The sequence below is a fragment of the Meles meles genome, chromosome 10 (genome assembly GCF_922984935.1).
Source record: "Meles meles chromosome 10, mMelMel3.1 paternal haplotype, whole genome shotgun sequence".
Taxonomy (NCBI): Eukaryota; Metazoa; Chordata; class Mammalia; order Carnivora; family Mustelidae; genus Meles; species Meles meles.
Genome location: NC_060075.1, coordinates 66,978,769 through 66,998,936, shown reverse-complemented (window position 1 = coordinate 66,998,936; position 20,168 = coordinate 66,978,769). Strand labels below are relative to the sequence as shown.

Below are 20,168 nucleotides of genomic sequence, written 5' to 3'. Positions count from 1 at the left end.
ACAATAGGACCTGAATTCGAGTTAGTCACTGTCTTGTACTTTATTCACAATGATTTTAGATGAGCCTCACATTCAGAATATTAAAAAGAAATGTGGAGCTACTCTATTTGAGGCTCTTCTAATAAGTCTTCAGTAAGGAGGTCCAGAATATATGCCAGGTGATTTCTAGTTTTTTATTTTTATTTTTTTTTAAGATTTTTATTTATTTATTTGACACAGAGAGAGAGAGATCACAAGTAGGCAGAGAAGCAGGCAGAGAGAGAGGGGGAAGCAGGCTCCCCGCTGAGAAGAGAGCCCGATGTGGGGCTCGATCCCAGGACCCTGAGATCATGACCTGAGCTGACAGCAGAGGCTTAAACCACTGAGCCATGCAGGCACCCGATTTCTAGTTTTTTAATATTTATTTCATAAAGGCCAAGGGAAGGTGGATAAATGATACCCACAAGTTCAACAAATGTTTGAGTAATTGTGTGAGGTGTTAGAGAAACCAAAAAAAAAAAGAGACAAAAACCTTAATTTTGGTGCGGTAAGAGTCTTATATTAACCATTTAAATATGAACTCAGTACAAACTAAACAGTTTAGCAAATGGTATTGGATTTTTCTTTCTCTCATTAAGTGAAAGTACAATAGCTAAAATATAGGTGGAAAGAGAGAAAGGTAAGTGGGTCATTGGACATCTCCATCAAAAATAAGTTAACTGCATTATTCATAATGTTTAGACATATATTGTTCAGTACTTGTTGTATCTCAACACTACATAGGAAAGATTCTAAAGAGTCTTCTCTTTTTTTTTTTTTTTTTTTTTTTCTTTGAGAGAGATAGTGCAGGACCAAGGGAGAGGAGAGGCAGAGGTAGAGAGAGAGGAGCTTAAACAGGCTCCACACCCCATGTTGAGTTAGCACAGAACTCAGTCTCAAGACAATGAGATCATGACCTGAGCTGTAATCAAGAGTCAGAGACTTAACTGACTGAGCCACCTAGGTCCCTGAGGATTTTAAAAATTCTAACCAGAAGTAAAGAGGGAAGGGAGAAAGGAGAAAGGGGAAAGATAAATCCAGTCGGCCCACCTTTTTTGTATAATTGGCTTTGGATGGGTTGGTTTTCCTCCCACGTTGAGATGATGAATCTTCCCAGTGTATCTGGAGATATTTAGGGTTTTGATTCCAAATGGCCCAGCTGTTCTATTCAGGTATTATTAATGATTCAACCTGTATCCAAAACTACAGCCTGGTATTTGTTCACTCAGTTCTTGGGCACTTGGGTTGAATTTTTATTTTATCATTTCAAGACAAAAATAATTCAGATCTAATATAATAAACTCTGAAATTTTGTGACTTTATTCCAGTGGTAGATCCTAGACAGTGCCACTTTGACTGAAGTACAGTTCAATCAATATCAGTAGACTATTTTTGACTAAGATTATGGTCAGCTCTGTGGCTATTTTAGAGGAATAAAATATACTGCTATTCTAAAATATTTTATGACACTTTTACCCTGCACTTAGTCATGCCACTAGTAGTTTTATATTTTCTTAAGTTGCTCTCAGTCCTTGGCAGCATTTCCTGGCAATCTTTTATGCACAATATTTGTAGAATTGTTGAGGTGGAAGGTGTTCTGTGTATGCAAACACAGAACTGGTTTTTACCACATTCTGTTTTACTCCATGGCCTCTACAAAGGTGTCATTTTGTCTCAGACATTTTCCTTCAGGATGTTTCCTGCAGCTTTTGGCCATTTCCAACTGTAATGAAGCATCCAATTTTGGATAAACTACTGCTTCACAGCTACATATTTGATTCTTTGGTGTCAATATTTAGGAAAGTAAATTCTAGAATAAACATCTGTGTTTCCATATTTCTGAAGCCTTCATTCTGTTCAGCCTATTGGTTCTGGGTTTATAGAGAAGTGTAGTTAGTTGTGTATTTGCCAGTCAATGACATGTTCACCATTGCTGGACTGGGGGACACAATGTGAGGAAAATACAGCTCATAGACTAAGTTTAATTTATTAGATTCTTTTTCATTAAGCAGATCCGTGATATCCCCACATATCCCAGTACAGATTTCCATTTATCATTTGCCTGCCATCAATAACTTTGCTTTCCTGGCAGTCCTATCTCACTGAAATTAAGCAGTTAACTCTCTTTCTAGATCTTTACTCTTGTATAGTTAACCATGAAGTTAATCAATTATTATGCCATTATAAGCTAACCTGTAGTTATTATTACCGAAGCAAATTGTTTATAGCTTAGACTTAAGTGCTTAAATCTTACCTTTGTTTGTAAGTTGTAGGTTAAAATACATTTGGATTTAGAAATCTTACAAATTTTCAGTGTAGATATCATGAGAAGAAATATTTAATGGTCTAGGAGACTGTAGTGCTTTTTGTGTCATATTCATTCTTAATTCTCTTAAGAAGTCATAATGCTGATAATTTTTTTTTCAGAATCAGAGGAACTACCGTTGTTATACAGATTTCTAAAGATTTCATTTTATATGGTAGAGTTTGTCATTTTTGTAGTAGTGATAAGACCTTGATCCCATAATGTTAGTAGTCGTAATCAATTCTTTTTTAACCTTGAAAATTATTTTAAGACTGTTCTTTTTCGACATACCCAGTAGATTGCTGTGTAGTGTGAAAAGAGCCTGGTGTTTTTGTTTTGCTTCTTTTTTTTTTTTTTTTTTTTTTTTGTCCCTTCCAGATTTATTAGTCCCTTGCAAGGAGAAGGTCTTCTTCAAGGCCTGTTTCCATCCTGTCTTATCCATATGACTGTTTCTAAACCCCTCAGTCCATTGCCTTACCATTCCATTTCTCGAGGTAAACTACTTTTTCCCATAAAAGGAACTCCTGACTATTGATCCCTTCCTGGTTCTTGGCTGCAGCCTTCCTTGGAAACTTGACTCTCTGATTGCCCTCTCTAGAGCGTAGGGATGGGCAAAAATCCTATCAGCGGAGGGACTGTGGGTGCTCTATTTCAGGTAGTTTCCCGTCTAGGTTCGCCAAGAGCTCATTTCTTTACCAGGCTACCTAGGAAGAAAGTGTACCTCTCTAAGGCTAGCCTCAATTTTTCTCAGAGTCAACACAATCAAAATACTAGAAGAATATTGAAATTTTAAATATACATGTGTCTGGTTCTAGAAGGAATTTAATAACTCACATTTGGTTTGCAGCTGTTCTGTAAATTTATAGTCTTAGATTCAAATATGCTAAGAGGATAACTAGGTGAATTTCAGATCCTCCTCTGGTCGTTATTTCATGTAGTGAAAGACTTGCCTTAGCATTGTTATGCAGTCTGCTGCTCCCTTGTCCTTTCAAAGTTACTACCTGAATGGCTCATACCTTCTAGCAGTTTTTATGTTAATTCCTCCTAAGCTGTTGGTTATGTGGAACTTCAAGAAAAACTCATGGGAACAATATTCCTCATGTTCTCCATATTTTTGTAGCAAGAATCTGTGCCTTTAATACTTGAAGGTCACTTTAGCTTTATTAAAATGTGTTCAGTGTAGGCCATTCTGGATAATTTTGTCCAGATAAATAAATAAACGTATACGTACACACATACATTCATACACACACATACTTTTATTTTAGGGTTTTTTGTTTGTTTTTGAGAGAGCGAGTAAGCGCGGGACAAGAGGGAGAGGAAGAGAGAGAATCTTGATCAGACTTCATGCAGAGCGCAGAGCCTGACATTGGGCTCAATCTCACGACCCTGAGATCATTACCTGAGCCAAAATCAAGTCAGACACTCAACTGATTGAGCCACCCAGACACCTCTATACTTTTTTTAGTTGCTTTGGTTTCCTTCAGGGACTCCTCTATTAAACATGTTGGACCATCTTGCTTAGATTACATATTAATCATTTTCTCTTGAAATCTTTTGATCTCATTTTTTTAATTATAAAATTTGTCTTGTGTTCCATGTTCTATTTCTATTTCTGTTAAGGTATTGCCCATTGTACTTTTTGTGATTTAGCCTTCATTCCTGAAATAAATTTTTCTTATGTTTCTAAGTCTTTCCTGACTTTGCTCACCTCTCTTTTTATACCTTCCTTGCCCTCAAACACATCACTTCTGATTTTTCTAATTATGAGATTTTTTGTTGCTTGTCATTTTCTATCATTTAAAAAAAAAAGATTTTTAGCTAGTTAATTAGTATAATTTTCAGCCTATATGGGTATGTCTCTCTTGCATGCTTTCATTATATATAGACCATCATTGATTCCTTGTGCTATTTTCCCTTGTGGTATGATTATGTGGGATTAGTTTGCTTCCCCCCCCCCCCCCCAATTTAAGTGAAATGATTTTTCCTGTACTTTTAAGAGGGAGATGTCATTCAGGATAGCTTTTCTAGCCTTAGAACTCTATTTTTCTCAATTATCTTTTTTTTTTAATAAAATGACTTAAAATCTCTTGCTTCTGTTATCACCTTCCTTAACTACCTTCCCCAACTTTATCTCAAGTTTCTCTTTGCTTTGCTTGTATTGTCCCTGTAATGTTCAGTTTAGATTGGACTCACAGTAATTTCTCTTTCGTGTTGGCCTCTGTATTGGAGGCAGCTTTTGTTACATTTGAGACTCGTCATTTAGTTCTAGTACTTCAGACTTTCTTCAGTTGGTGTCCTCCTGCACTCCTGTAGAACCCCCTCCCGATTTTGGCTACTGTTCTCAGATTGCATTTACCTTCTAGTGACTGGTGTTCTTTTGTTCTCAGGATCTTGGGAAGCCCACATATTTTCCTTCTGCTGCCTCTCAGACAGATGCTGAAAAACATGATGGTTAATTTCTGAATCTTTGTCCCTACTAACTTATATTTGGAGTTTTTGTGGGGCTATTTTGTGACAGTATTGTGTTGCAGATGCTATCCCTGAGTCTTTTGTTTGGCTAGTTTCATTGTTCTGTTGTCACAGGGAGCTTTAAAATCTTTTCTGCTATCAGCTTTTCCCTCCTTTTGGAATGTTTCGACATTAACTTTTATGTGAAGAACTGCCTTGGATACTGACTTACTGCTCTATGTAATGGACAGAAAATGCTACATATGTTAGCAACCTACCATAATGCTAAAATAAAAATAAGAGGTTCATATTATAAAATTAAAAGTTCCTGGACATATAGAGAGAGTGCTTCACCAGTCTTCACTATGACTTCACCAACGTTCTTTAAAGGAATATTATTTTGCCACCAGAAAAAAATGAAATAAAACATCATTAACATCTTATCTGCTATACATGTAACTTCTTTGGAGATGTTTTCCAAAGGTCAGAGCTCTATCTCCCTTTGTTACATATTCTTCCACTTCTTGTCACCAGGCTTTGTGATGATCTTAGGGAAGTTTTTTTAATAAGCCTTGATTCCAAAAGATACTCTCTTACGTTTCCTTTGAAAACAAGCTGAAGGCTTTTCTCCGAATGTCTTATTTCAACTTATGTGCCATTTGACACAAATTTGATTGAGTGAGCTATATCCCAGAGAGTTGTTCCTAAATGGCTGCATGACTACATTTTTTAAAAAATTGTTTTTCTTGACAGATCTCAGGTTACAGGCTGTGTCAGGCTTCATTTGGTCAGAAGCATGTTTGTTTCTCTTGTCAACTTCTTGATTGGTTCCTTTCCAGATTTCTGGAGGGCAGCCATATGGTCATTTCTGCATGTTCTCTAGATTGCCTCTGTGGCAGAATTCCAGGTCTGGTTGATTTGAGTTTCAGAATCTACCCACTCTAAGAGGGTTTCAATTTTTGCTCTTTAGTTTGATTTCAGATAACATGTTCAGATCTCGTGTCCTTCCTTTCTCTTATCTGAAGTTCATTTAATTTTGATGATTTTATTTTAGGTGGCCAGTGTATTTTCATATTCTTATATGTCAAGGAAGAAAGAATCATAAAGGCCATTAATAAAGTGCCTGGACTATACTGATTTTGGAAAACTGAATCTAGTAATAATTTTATTAGATAAGCAATATTAATGTTAGATTGGTTAGAGAAGTATACTAGTCTCCTTTAACAGTTTTAAATTATTTCTTATACAGTTAAAAAATTTTTAGCTAATTTATTTTAAAAATCATTCTCTGTAACTGTCAGGTAAGGAGAAAATTACTGATGTTAAAGAAAAAAATATGAGACTTGTTACAGAAGGGTAAAGCAAACTTCATTCAGGGAGACTATGATGATTGGAGTAGGGACCCTGCAATGGAGTTTTGGAGTCAGGGAGAGAGATTGGGCTCAAACTCTGAATACAACAAGGATTGGTGGGGATTTCTAGGCAAGAAGCGTGGTGAGTATTAGTGGATGAAAAATTACTATAGAGGAAGGAAACATTGGAGTAAGGAGGGATTCTGGCTAAACAGATCTCACAGGATTATCGTTAAAGGTAGACCAAGGTGATCAGCTATCATATGGGGAAGGGTAGAGGTTGAGGAACCTGATCAGATATCAAGGGTGATCAGAAATTGAGGATGGGGAATTCTTTCTAAAATTGGATAGTGCAGAGATAAACATGGAAGCCCAAAACTTAGGGCCTAGTTGAGAAGAGTTCAAAGGAGAATGACTAAAGTTTGGTCAAGGAGAAACTCTGACAGTGTAATAATTTAAAACTATAACTCTCAAGGAAGAGGTCTTATTACAGAAATACTGATGCAAACCTCTGATAACAGATATTTACCAAAATTATGGTTAACCTCAGTGAGCCAATAGGAGGAATATTTCCAGGCTGTATTTATTTATGGTTGATTGTGACCTCCACTAGATCAGGAACTATATCATTTCAAGTTGAAAAAGGCAATTTAATGCCTTCAGTCTTGGCTCAATTAATTTGTTATTTTGATTTCAGTGGTAAAGACTGAAGTTATAATATGAATGAGTTAAGTTTGACATCATGAAAAGCTCATTGATTTTCTGGTAAAGGTTGTTTAACTCGGGCGTAAATGTTTTAATCAAATTAATTATTAACATTTAACTTTACTTTGCTTATATATTCAATTTAATTTTGTTCTGGCACTTTCATTTTATAAGGGAACCTACTTAATATATTTTTTCAGACTTCCTCATATTTTTCAGGAAGTAGATTTTATTGTACTTTACTTTTATTTGCATGCAAAATACCCTGTTTGGGTGGGAAAGTCTCTGTCCAAAAGAAGCTTTATTGAACTTTGTTATTGCATCAGTCTGGTGCCTCTAAGCATTCTGCCTAGAGTGCTCTGTATTAAAATTTGAAGGTTTCTATGTCATGGCTGGCACTAAGTTTAGAAAATGACATTTTGAAGGAGATGATGAGTGTTTAAATTTATTAGATTCTAGGGGCGCCTGGGTGGCTCAGTTGGTTAAGCATCTTGATTTCAGCTCAGGTCATGATCTCAGAGTCATGAGATGGAGCCCTGGGCTCCATGCTGGGGATGGGGCCTGCTTGAGGTTATCTCACCTCTCTGCCTCTCCCTCAACCCAACACTCACACCCCCTCTATCTCTCTCTAAACAAAAACAAAAATAAAAAGCATTAGATTCTAGAAGTTTAGCTGCTAGGAGAAGATTTCAAAGAATTGGGTGATATATTTGCAGCAGGATATTTCCTTAGGTATGTGTACTCAAACTTTCAGTGTTTTAAATAGGAGTAAGTTATTTGCATAAAAGGATTTTCTTTTCTTTTTTTAAAATTTTATTTATTTATTTGACAGACAGAGATCACAAGTAGGCAGAGAGGCAGGCGAGGGGAGGGGGAAGCAGGCTTCCTGCTGTGCAGAGAGCCTGATGCTGGGCTCAATCCCAGGACCCCGGGATCATGACCTGAGCCGAAGGCAGAGGCTTTAACCCCTGGCTTTAACTGAGCCACTGAGGCCCTCCAAAGGATTTTATTTTCTAGCACCTAAAATTCCAAAGGATCTAGTACCAATCCTTCAGACATAGGTTCTTAAGCTTTAGGTAGCACTAAGAGTGACCTGAGATGCTTCCTAAAAATTCAGATCTCTTGATCCCACTACCAGAGAGTGTCACATGATTGATAAGAAATCAGGTACAGATACGAGCATATTTAACAAAAGTCTTTCACTTTGAGAAGCACTGCTTTAGGACTTCTGTGTTTCCCAACCCTTATGATGCATCTGAATCAGTCAGGTTTGGTTTAAAAAAAATATGTTGATACCTGGTTCCATCCTATAACTTCTTGATTAGGAAGAATCTCTGGGAGTGTGGGCTGGTAACTTGGATTTTGAACAAGCTGCCTGGTTCTCCTTACATAGAAAGCCACATAGGATCCCATCCTTGAGTTCCATCGCTTAGTCCACCGTTGAATCGTCTGAGGGTCTTGTGTCTTTTTATTCTAGGAACTTCCAATATCTCATTTCTAGATGAAACACTAAAAAGCTGCTTCTTTTACTTTTCAGACAGGCTCAAGTGTTAATGTTGTAGTGGCTAAAAAGCATTGCCAATTTTTTAAAGGATTTTTTAACATTGTTCTAATCAATACTAGGTAATTTAAGTCATATGCATACACACACACATGCATAATGGGACTTAATGACTGTTTTTGTTTTGAATGTTAACAAAGTTAAGTGATAAACGATTATTTTTACTAAGATAACTTAAATGATAAAAAGATTTTACACACTTCGGAAGCTTAAATTTAAGACAATATCATAGATGTATGTTTTGATACTGTTGGCTAACACTGTTAATGTGGCATTTTAAAAACTAGTTTTATGAGTTCTGAGATACAAACAGCTGGAAGATTTGAATTAGTACTTAGTTGTCTTAAGCATTCTGCTCCATTGAATGGTTTAAGATTCTTTTTTTTTTTTTTAAAGATTTTATTTATTTATTTGACAGAGAGAGAGATCACAAGTAGGCAGAGAGAGAGGAGGAAGCAGGCTCCCCGTGGAGCAGAGTGCCCGATGCGGGGCTCGATCCCGGGACCCTGAGATCATGACCTGAGCCGAAGGCAGCGGCTTAATCCACTGAGCCACCCAGGCGCCCCGAATGGTTTAAGATTCTTTACAATTGTAATCAATGATGGATATGGAATAAAGAAAGAAGCAGTTAATTCATGGTATTGTAATGGCTAAGTTTCATGGAATTATAGTTGTTACACAATGGTTGAAGAAGTAATAGCTTTTTCGAAAAGTTTTAAACAGTTATTTAAATGCTTTCTCTAAGTTTAGATGTGCTTTATGTAATAAGTATAAATGGAAAGCTTTGGCTAATAATCATTCATTGAGAGTTAAACACAGAGGATTGGTAATGCTTACGTAGATTGAATGTAGTATGAAAAAGTTGAGGTGTGTTAATAGCCCAAGAAAGAATATGAGCACTTTTTTTATTCTGCGTGGTGGTTTACATTCTGTGTGGCTACATTATGGCACTCAAAAATATTATATCATCTTTGCCACTTACGTTAGTTCCAAGGATGTGGTGGCTTGTTTCATAGCTAAAGTTCTTTAAGTTTCCAATATTCAATAACTTTTTTTTTAACTTGTGGAAGTTTTAGTTTGTTTTCCACTGTAGATTAGTTTCCTAAGGCATAAGATTTCCAAACTCACTAACCAGAAAATCTTCAGGCATTACCACTGAAGTAAAAATTGTTGGGAAAAGATAAATTAATTTAATATCGTGTTACACTGCTTCGGCAGGTTTTACCTGTTTTGAACAATGCTTAATTTGCTATTCAAATTCAGGGTTACCTAATACAGAGTTTCTTGCCTTTAAACCTTTTTTTTTTTTTTTTTAAATTATTACATTAAAGTTGAATTTCCATTTGGTTGTTAGAGAGCAAGAATTATTTTGTACAGTCCTCCATAGGTACCTCGAGGAGGCCCAGGCCTACAAACTGCTGCTGCCCTGTGGCTTTCTATTCAGGGTGGCGAAGAGGGACAGGAAAGGGCATCCTTTAGATGGATGTAATGAGGAAGACTTTTTACATATTGTGGCTATCAACAGTCGTTTTTTGGTTCTATTAAAAGGATGATAATACTGGAAATGGATGTGATTTTTTTTCCTATCTTTTTTTTTTTTAATGCTGAAGTTATTCTGTATTTTATCCTCAAATATTTAAGTAAGGGTATTAGCAACAGAACTGGTAGGTAGCATGGCAAAGACTCTTACTACTCCTTTGGTGTAGTTGGAGAGCATCATTCTTGCTGTCTGCTGAATAATTTATTTTTTTGCCTTGTTTGCCTTCTTATCCTTCATTGGTGTATGTTTGCCATACATACATTGCTTTATATTATAATTCAATTATATGTATCATATCTCCCCAACCAGTATATAAACTCCTTGAAGAGAGTCTGAAACTTATTTTCTAATTTCCCTTGGTACATGTAACTGTACTTTCTATATGGTAGATGTTTAGCAAGTTTTCTTTAGTAATAATGATACCTGTTTTCACCACTCATGAAGGTACTGTTTTCCTGATGCCTCTTTAAGTAATAATAATAAGTATTTATTTGATTTTCTTTCATACTTTATGTAAGTATAATTGAATCTTTATTTTAGCAATTTTATTAGGTTATTCAAGCTCTTATAAACTGATTCAAGATGGGATTGGGAGGGAGACAAACCATAAATGACTCTTAATCTCACAAAACAAACTGGGGGTTCCTGGGGGGAGGTGGGATTGGGAGAGGGGGAGCGGGCTATGGACATTGGGGAGGGGAGGCGAACCATAAGAGACTATGGACTCTGAAAAACAACCTGAGGGTTTTGAAGGGTCAGGGGTGGGAGGTTGGGGCAACCTGAGGGTTTTGAAGGGTCAAGGGTGGGAGGTTGGGGGAACAGGTGGTGGGTAATGGGGAGGGCATGTTTTGCATGGAGCACTGGGTGTTGTGCAAAAAGAATGAATACTGTTACGCTGAAAAAATAAATAAAATGGAAAAAAAAAATAAACTGATTCAAAAATTGTTTCTAGTAATGCTTGTTTCTAGCTCATAAGATGTCCTCTTGTTTGATCTAACTTGAATTGAGTTAATTTTGTAATAATTAGAAAAATATTGTGATTACCCAATTCAAAAATAAATACATATTCTAATAACAACTGTAATGATGAAATAAACAATTTATTGTGTTGAATATATAAGTAATGTAAAACCAGGGTTGATTTTCCTTAGTGCAGTACATTGTAAAACCTGAATTGGTAGGAGATACTATAAATGAATAAGTAAAAATTTGTGAGAGTCAGGGCTTAGAAATAAGGGAGTTAAAGACTAACTCATTGCAATGGAAGTTTGGATAATAACAGATCATCTTGTCAAAATAGAATTGCACTGTTTATGATAAACCTTTTGTTAAATCTAAGACTTAGTGATATTTGATAGATGGGGTTATTATGACTAATCATATCTTAGAAGAAACCATCCTCGCCAATTTTCAAGCCTGTTCTGAATTTTTACACTTCAGATAATTTAGAAATTAATAATACCCTGTCTTTGACATTTTCCTGGTTGTGAGCAGTGGTGAGAATCTTTATTTTATTTTTATTTTTAAAAATATTTTATTTATTTACTTGACAGAGATCACAAGTAGGCAGAGAGGCAGGCAGAGAGAGAGGAGGAAGCAGGCTCTCTGCAGAGCAGAGAGCCCAATGTGGGGCTCGATCCCGGGACCCCAGGATCCTGACCTGAGCCAAAGGCAGAGGCTTTAACCCACTGAGCCACCCAGGTGCCCTGAAAATCTTTATTTTAAAGAATATGTTTGAAATAGGAACTTTCAAGAATATTTGCTTCATATACTTCAATTTCTTGATAAAAATGATGACGGGTAGAGTGAATTTTCTAACAAGATAAGGATATTGTGTTGCCCTAACTTATTTTTTCTTTTCAAGGGAGGCCTTTTTATTTGTTTGTTTTGGTGTTGGTAATACCTGGTGCTTATTTACACATTCTTAATACAATTAAGCAGTAGGGTAATATCGTGAAACTAGGCAGAGCTAAGTGGCCAATCTGTGCATTGAGTCTAACACTCAGTTTCAGGTCCATTAAAGTGAGTGGGGGCATCTGTTGAGATACAGGGAGAAAAATTCATAATTTCTATTTTTTTATACATGTATATTTTAATTTTGCATTCCATATAATATGTGTTTGTTTTGTCTGTTTTATAATATTTAGCATATTAGTAATATAGTACATACCACATTTATAAATAAATAGCCTATTTACCAATAGGAGTACTTAGTCAAAATGGTTTGAAGACCACAGTTCTGACAAAGCAGGTAATCACAGGATACTAAGAGGAGAATATGTGATCATTTGAGAGTGATGGGCAAAGGTCCAGTGATAAAATAAATAGTAGGAGTTACTAAATACAAATTAAAATATATAGATCAAGGGGCCTATTTATATAGAGTCTTTGTTATAAAACATAAAAATGGCCCCTATAGTTTGTTTTCCAAGTTAGGAGGAGTTTTAATAGCTGTAAGTTGAGTACATACAACACTTTAATAGTTTGGAGCAATTTAAGTTGAGGCACAGGTTTTTCACATGTAATGGTTCTTTTCCTGGTTATAGCTGACCTTTATGTAGGACTTTTTTTTATTTTGTAGTGTACTGCTATAAATGTTGGCTCTTTTTTAAGGGATAATATGTTTTTGTCTTTTGTGTCCTGCTGGTAGAGGGAATATAAAGTAACTTCTAAAACTTTTAAACAAATTATTGTAAATTAGATTATGAGAGACATGTTTTCCGGAGTTACTAATATTTGTGGGTATTGCTTTTATAGCTAGGAAAAAAATTCTTGAATGAATTAATAGAAATAACTTCTACTATTAAAAACAGTTTACATAATATTAGTTTTGACAAGAAGAGAGAAGGAAAAAAACAGTGAAATACAGGACACACAGCAAGGAAGCATCACAAATAGTAAGAAAAATGTTACATGACAAGTTAAACTTTTTATAGCAATAACCTAAGTGGGGTAAATTTACTTTTACAAGAAGGCATACTATAGAGTTTTTTGTTTTGTTTTGTTTTGTTTTTCAAAAAACCTAGTTTATATACTGTATACAAGAGACACGCATAAAAGAATGATTGAAGGAAATGGAAAATTAAAGAATAGGGGTCCAGGCAAATTATTATAGAGAGCAAAAGGGGGTCATAATGTTTCATTTAAAAGAGCTTTAAAAAGTGATAACTGGAACAGATTATAATGGTGAAGTATGCAAACCATGATGATGACATCATGGATCAGTATGTATTAAATTACACAGAACTCAAATATAAATGATAAAAAATTGCAAGAAAGAGGGACATGTGGGTGGCTTAGTTGTTTGAGCATCTGGCTCTTAATTTTGCCTCAGATCATGATCTCAGGGTCCTGGGATCAAGTCCTCTGTCAGGCTCCATGCTCAGCACGGAATCTGCTTGTCTCTCTCCGTCTGCTCCTGCCCCCATGCTCGTGTGCTCTCTCTCTCCAATAAATAAATAAATTGCAGGAAAGAAAGAGAATTATTAGTTCTCAATAGTAGTTTAGAAATTTGAGAGTTCTCTTCTAAATCTGTGACAGATCCACTGGTAATTGTATTATCCCTATATTCTATATTTTTATTTCAGTTGATGTACAAGACAAAGAGCTATATATTCTGAAAACAGAAAATATATCTTCTTCATGACTCAGAGTGTTTATAAAAATCGAAAGAAAGTTCAGGTAATTGCAACGAGTAGGTAGAAATAGGTCATCCTAGGTTCTCTGCCCACGGTGAAATGAAATTAGGGTGCTGCCTTTTGTTGTCTGATAAAAAAAAAAAAAACTACTTATGTATTCTGGTTTCAGGAAGATAGTTAAAGAACAGTGTTCAGTAACAAATGTCTCTTGACTGTAATGTGCAAGGCATTTTAGTTCAATGTGAGATATAGTCCTGAATAAGATTTTGAGCCTTGAAGCTTGTAATTCAAGGGGTTTTATTATAGAAAGCACATCGGTGGTAAATTACTGGGGATGTATATATGAAAACCTCTATAATTTCTTTGTAAAGAAACTGTAGAGTTTGTTATGATCATTTTAATTTTCAGCAGAAGTACTTAGAGTTACCCAAATGGAGAGAAGTAGGCGGTTGTGGTAGATGGATTGAATGGTATAGAATGTCTGGAGACCTTGCTTCCTTTTTACCTCTGTCTTCTGTTAGCAGTTCTCTTTCATTAGACAATTCGGTTTTATCCCTCTGGGCTTCAGATTCTTCATACGTAAATGATGAAATTGAATTCAAATATAGAGTTCTTTATACATGTTATTTTTGTGTAGCTGCGAATAGATTGATCACATAAGTATTGAGCATTGACTCCTTTTCCGTATGCAGAGGCTAAACGTATGTTCTTGTTGGGGAGAAAGACAAACTTATGGTTGCATGCAAGCAGAGGTAGAGATGGAAAAAGAAAACACTGGGAAAAGTTTCACAGAGGTGGTGTGACACCGAAACTGTTCACTTTGTCAAGTGAACAAAAAAAGGAGAGTGTTCTAGGCTCAGTAAATAATAGAATGTGTAGAGGCAGAGAAGGGAGTGTTTTACACATTTGGGAAACTGCAGTTAGTTCATTTGGCACTTTGTAGTTAGCGTGGATTTATAGAGGAGTAGCAAGACATTAAACACGGAGGTCTGTGGGAGCCAAATTGTAAAAAATGCAGGCTTTACATTAAAGGCAATGATTAACCACAGAAATGTTTTTTTAAGTGGTGTTGGGAGGTAACCCTGTAAGATTTAACTGAGATGGATGCAGGGATAGCAGTTAGGAAACTGACAGTCCAGGTGAGACATGAGAGAGCCTTAATTAAGTAATGGCAGTGACAAAGATGGGTAGGTTTTAGAATAGGTCTCTACAATGGGTGGGCTTCACAGCATCTGTGACAGCCCAGGAAGGATATGCAAGATTTAACATGTAAACGTATTTTCCTTCAGAGAGGGTCTACACATTTCATCAGGTCATAGAAGGGGCTTTTAGGGTAAATACATATTCTGGGGATTGACAGGGTGACATTAGCTATAAGCTATGAAGTTTAAATCATTTTAAATTTTATGTAATTTGTCAGTGACTAATGTAATTTTTTTTCACTTTTTATAGTGGACAGGCCAAAATCTCAGCAAGTTCGAACCTCTAGTACAATAAGGCGAACCTCTTCTTTGGATACGATAACAGGACCTTATCTCACAGGACAGTGGCCACGGGATCCTCATGTTCATTATCCTTCATGCATGAAAGATAAAGCTACTCAGGTAAAATAAGCAAATCAAAACCAGTTTTATTACCCTGCAGTTCTTCTGTTTTGATCACATTAAAGAAAATGTAATTTCATTAAATTTTTCCAAATTTGAAATATATTCAACCAAAAAAGGAAGCCATTTCTTTTTTAAACTTTGTTTTTTGTCATTTGGGTTTTAAAATTATTTAAAATTTAATACATAGCACAGAAGTCTATCTTACATGGTTTTGGAGACCTAGTTTTAAGAATTGCTTAACAGAAATTAATATAATAACTAGTATCTATATGAGAAAATTATAAATAAGTTTTGGAGAAAAGTTTGCACTGTTCTTGGATATAATGTGTAAAATATTAACACATGGCTTGTCACACTTTTTCTACATGTCGAAGGTTCCCCAACCTTTTTGATTTTAGAAGTGTTTCCTTCCAAGTCAGGAAAAATCTGAAAACATCTTAATTTATGATTTCTGAGTTCTTGACCATATCTTCATAATAGTAGTCAATCAGCATTGTGAAGAATACGAAAAATGTAAGAGATGGTTATTGGTGTTAAAGAACTTGGAGCATAGTTAGGAACATAGATGCAAATTTCTGAAAATCAGTAATAGAAGATAGTATATAATTAGATGTTTGATGAATAAAACACTTCAATGTGAGAGAATCAAAAGGAATGAGAAGATTTGGGGCTTTGTGGATTAGGGAAATGGAAGGATTAGAGCTTCCTGTCTGAAGAAAAAAGGGAGAAAATTTCGGACATGACTTATGAGAATCTTTGCAATTTTTGTAATTTTCTCAGCAAGTTGAAACCATGAAATTAGCTTCTTTATCATTCCTCATATCAATTTTGTCTTTGTAATATTTTATACTTCTCCCCTACGCCCCTGGTCTTTTGCTTTTCGTTCTTCATTTTGTGAGGAAAAGGATCAGTTGATATGGTATGCAGTGGGATTCTCCGATAGAAATAACTAGCAAAACTTAGACATAGGCCTGGACACTTAGAAATGGATGCAGATAATTTAGGACCACCTTTCTGGAGTAGTTGGGTTCACACGTGTGGTAAGTGTAGACATGGAACATGAAGAAAGGTCAAGAGACCAAGGACTTAGTGTTTGGAAATGCATAGAGGGAAAGAGAAAACTAATTAATATATTCATCTGGAAGCAACAGGAAGAGGAGGGAGGGGGTTAACATTTACTGACCATGGATCATGTGCTGTGTGTTTTATATCCTGAGTTTCATTTAATTCTCATAAGAACGTTACAAGATGACACAGATGGGGAAACTGAAACTCAGGGAGGATAAGTGACTTACTCAGGATCATAAAGCTATAAAGTGTTGGAGCCAGGTTTCTGACACAAGTTAGTTTGTCAGTCATTCTGAGCTTCAGTTTTATGGTGTTTTTAGGATAAATGGAATGCTTTGCGTGCATGTATCACTTAGTAGAGTGACTGGCACTGTACTTCAAAATAAAATCTCTTTTTATTTTTTTTATTTTTTATTATTTTTTAAAGATTTTATTTATTCATTCGATAGCGATCACAAGTAGGCAGAGAAGCAGGTAGAGAGAGGGAGGAGGAAGCAGGCTCCCTGCCGAGCAGAGAACCGGTGTGGGACTCGATCCCAGGACCCTGGGATCATGACCTGAGCCGAAGGCAGAGGCTTTAACCCACTGAGCCACCCAGGCACCCCAAATCTCTTTTTAGATTTGGAAAAAATCCTACTTTTATTGAACATGTACTTTATGCAGACACCATTCAGAAAGAGAGGAGCCAGAAATAGAGCAAAACCTAAGAGAACCGATAGTCTAGCCTTAGAAGCAAGGGAAAGATGTTCTGAGGAAGAATTGGTCACACTGTCAGGTGCTAAAGAGAGATCATGGAGAAGAAGGGCTCAAGTTAGGAATTCGGGGCACATTATCTTGGAGAGTGTAATATTGATGATATGATGATGATATGATCTATGCTTCATTCATATTCCTTCAGCAAATGAGACCCAGGGAGTAAGTTCTTTCAGACCTTGGCTGCAAGGCTACTCTGTTTAGGCAAGGAATTCCTGGGTCTAGATTACCCAGGGCATAGACTGAGACAGAGGTGTGGGCTCATGGTGTGTATGTTCTTCTGGACCTATGATCTCTTTACCTATGGAAGGGGTGTGGCCAGAACAGTTGCCCCTAAAACTTGAAGTCCAGGGCAGAAGTCTGCATGGATCTCCATTTAGATACTTATTTGAGAAAAGAAATACTTATTATTTTTTATATATATATATATATATATATAAATATATAAGTGTGTGTGTGTATATATATATATATATATATATATATATATATAATACTTTAGATACTTATTTGAAAGGGAGGTAAAACATAAGCCTCATTTTACAGATGAGATACCGAGGCATGGAGAAGTTAAGTAATTTGTTGTTTATATCGCTACTAAATCAAGACATTCGAACCCAGATTTGGCTAATTCTAAAGCTTTTGCTTTTTCTCCAAATCCCCACTGCCTCTCAGAGTAACTACTAAAGCATATGACACTTAAGTGTAAGAAATGTTCTTGCCCCAAGCCTCTGTTGGTTTAATTAAAGATACAAGAGATGAACATATGAAAAAAAAAATTTTTTTTTATTGCCACATCCATTCTTCTTGGGCTAACTCTTGAGCTCTTAAGGAGGCAAGTAGAAGTTTTTGTTTATTTAGGGGAAGTCAGTGGAGGGAACGTGTATAGTCTGTTTACTACAGATATTAAATATCAAGGCTGTCTGGTTTTGATGGAGGGTGTCTCTAGTATTTTCTTCCTTTTATATTTCCATATTTCAACTACCGTAATTATTGAGGGTTAGGAATAAAATTCTTAATGTTTAATATGCTTACACATTGGGCCTTTTAGAAAGAAGTAGCATAGTGTTGTGAAAAATACCATGGACCTTGGAGATGGATTATGTGTTCAAATCAAGGCCCAGTATGAGAGAACCTACCTTCTGAGAGAACGGAAGTTTTTAATATCTTGATAGAGGTGTTTGTTATGTGGGTGAATGTATTTGTCAGAATGTATGCAAGTATACACTTTTGTATTTTACTATATAACTTAATTTTTAAAATATAGAGCAGTAAACAAATATTGAACTCTAAACAGATGTTTAGGGGTGAAGTGTACTGCTGTCTGCAGCTTGCCTTGAAATGAATCAAAAATAAGATCAATTGATGGACAGGTAGGTATATGTTGAGGCAAGTAAAGTAAAGTATTATGTATAGAATCTGTTGACATTATGAGTGCTCACTAAGGGGTTTTTTTCAGTAAAGTGGTGTGTTGGCCGTTTTTTAAATAATATATTGGGGAAATAATCATGGCCCACTAAATTAACTTTCATGTGGTCCAAACCTCACACCTTTTCTATAAATTGAAGTTAGCAATACCCAGTTTGCAGAATCATGCATTTATTCTAGAGGACTAAAAGAGAAACAGCTTCACACGTTTAAGGCCAGTGAAGACATGGATCATTGCCAGCTTATTAGAATAATCTGTATAGCTTAATAGAAATAAAAACTAAAAACCCATTTGTGTAATTTAATATTTCTCTAATACATTAGCCTTGCAGATACAACCTTTTTTTTTTTAAAGAAAAAATTATTGCCAACTCTTAAAATTGAACTTTATAGTTAAGGTTACAGTAATCAGACAGTAATATTTTCTCAGTTTTCACCATATAGTCTAAAGCTTCATCTCTGGATGGATTTGAAATTCTGAACATGAGCATGTTTTTAAATGAGAAAGTAATGCATATAGTTTTTATAAAGGGATCAAACAGTGAAAATAGCTTAGAGCAATAATAAAAGGTGTTTCTTCTGAATTCCTAGGTATAGTAGCAATGAGGGCTTTTCACAAACATATACATTCTCTCTTCATGTCACTTGGTTGGATTTTATTTCTCTGCCCACTTAAGTTTGGCCATGAAACTTACTGTGGGAAGAAGCTTTAAAGAGCTGGTGCACCAAAATAAGACAAATTATATGAAAATAGTATGAAAATCTCTGATGAATTTAGATGTAAAAAACCTCTAAAAATATTAGCGAACCTGAACCTAATTCAACACTACATTAAAAGGCTCATACACCATAATCAGTGAGATTTATTCCAGGGATACAAGGATGGTGTAACACCTGAAAATTATTCAGTGTGATATACCACATTAACAGAAGGATTAAAAGTATACAATTTTCTCAGTAGATGCAGAAAAAGCAGTGGACAGAATTCAACATTCATTTGTGATTAAAAGAGAATTTCAAGGGGCCCCTGGGTGGCTCAGTGGGTTAAAGCCTCTGCCTGGACCTTGGGATCGAGCCCCACATTGGGCAGTCTGCTCAGGGGGAGCCTGCTTCCCTTCCTCTCTCTCTTTGGCTGCCTCTCTGACTACTTGTGATCTCTGTCAAATAAATGAAATCTTAAAAAAAAAAAAAAAAAGAATTTCAAAATAATGATTATAGAGACAATGTACTTCAATACAATAAAGGCCGTCTATGCCAAGCCCATAGCTAACATCATACTCAATGGTGAAAAACTGAAAACTTCTTCTTTAACATCAGGAACAAAATAAGGATGCCTGCTCCACATACTCCACATAGTATTGGACATCTTAGCCAGAGCAGCTAGGCAAGAAAAGGAAATAAAATGCTTCCAATAGGAAAAGAAGTAGTAACACTGTCACTATTGCAGATAACATGATGTTATATATAGGAGACTCTGAAAACTCCAAAAGACTGGTAGAACTAATAAATGAATTCAATATGAAGTTGCAGAATACAGTATCAATATACAGAAATTTGTTGTTCCTTTATGCTAGTAATGTATCAGACATTTTAAGAAAATCCCATTTACAATTGCATCAAGGGAATAAAACAGGTAGAAAATAACCTAACATAATAAATTTTTTTTTAAAAAAGGAAATAATCTAACCAAGGAGGTGAAAGACCTGTACAGTGAACTATATAAGACATTGAGTAAAGAAATT

General features: G+C 35.6%; 1 protein-coding gene across 1 annotated transcript in view; it reads left to right on the top strand.

Annotated features, from left to right (window-relative positions):
• GLCCI1 (glucocorticoid induced 1) overlaps positions 1-20,168 on the top strand; it is a 103,057-nt gene that overhangs the window by 19,828 nt on the left and 63,061 nt on the right. Inside the window, exon 3 of the mRNA XM_046020256.1 lies at positions 15,023-15,174. Coding sequence (XP_045876212.1) covers positions 15,023-15,174 — 152 coding nt within the window. The remainder of the gene's footprint in view (positions 1-15,022; positions 15,175-20,168) is intronic.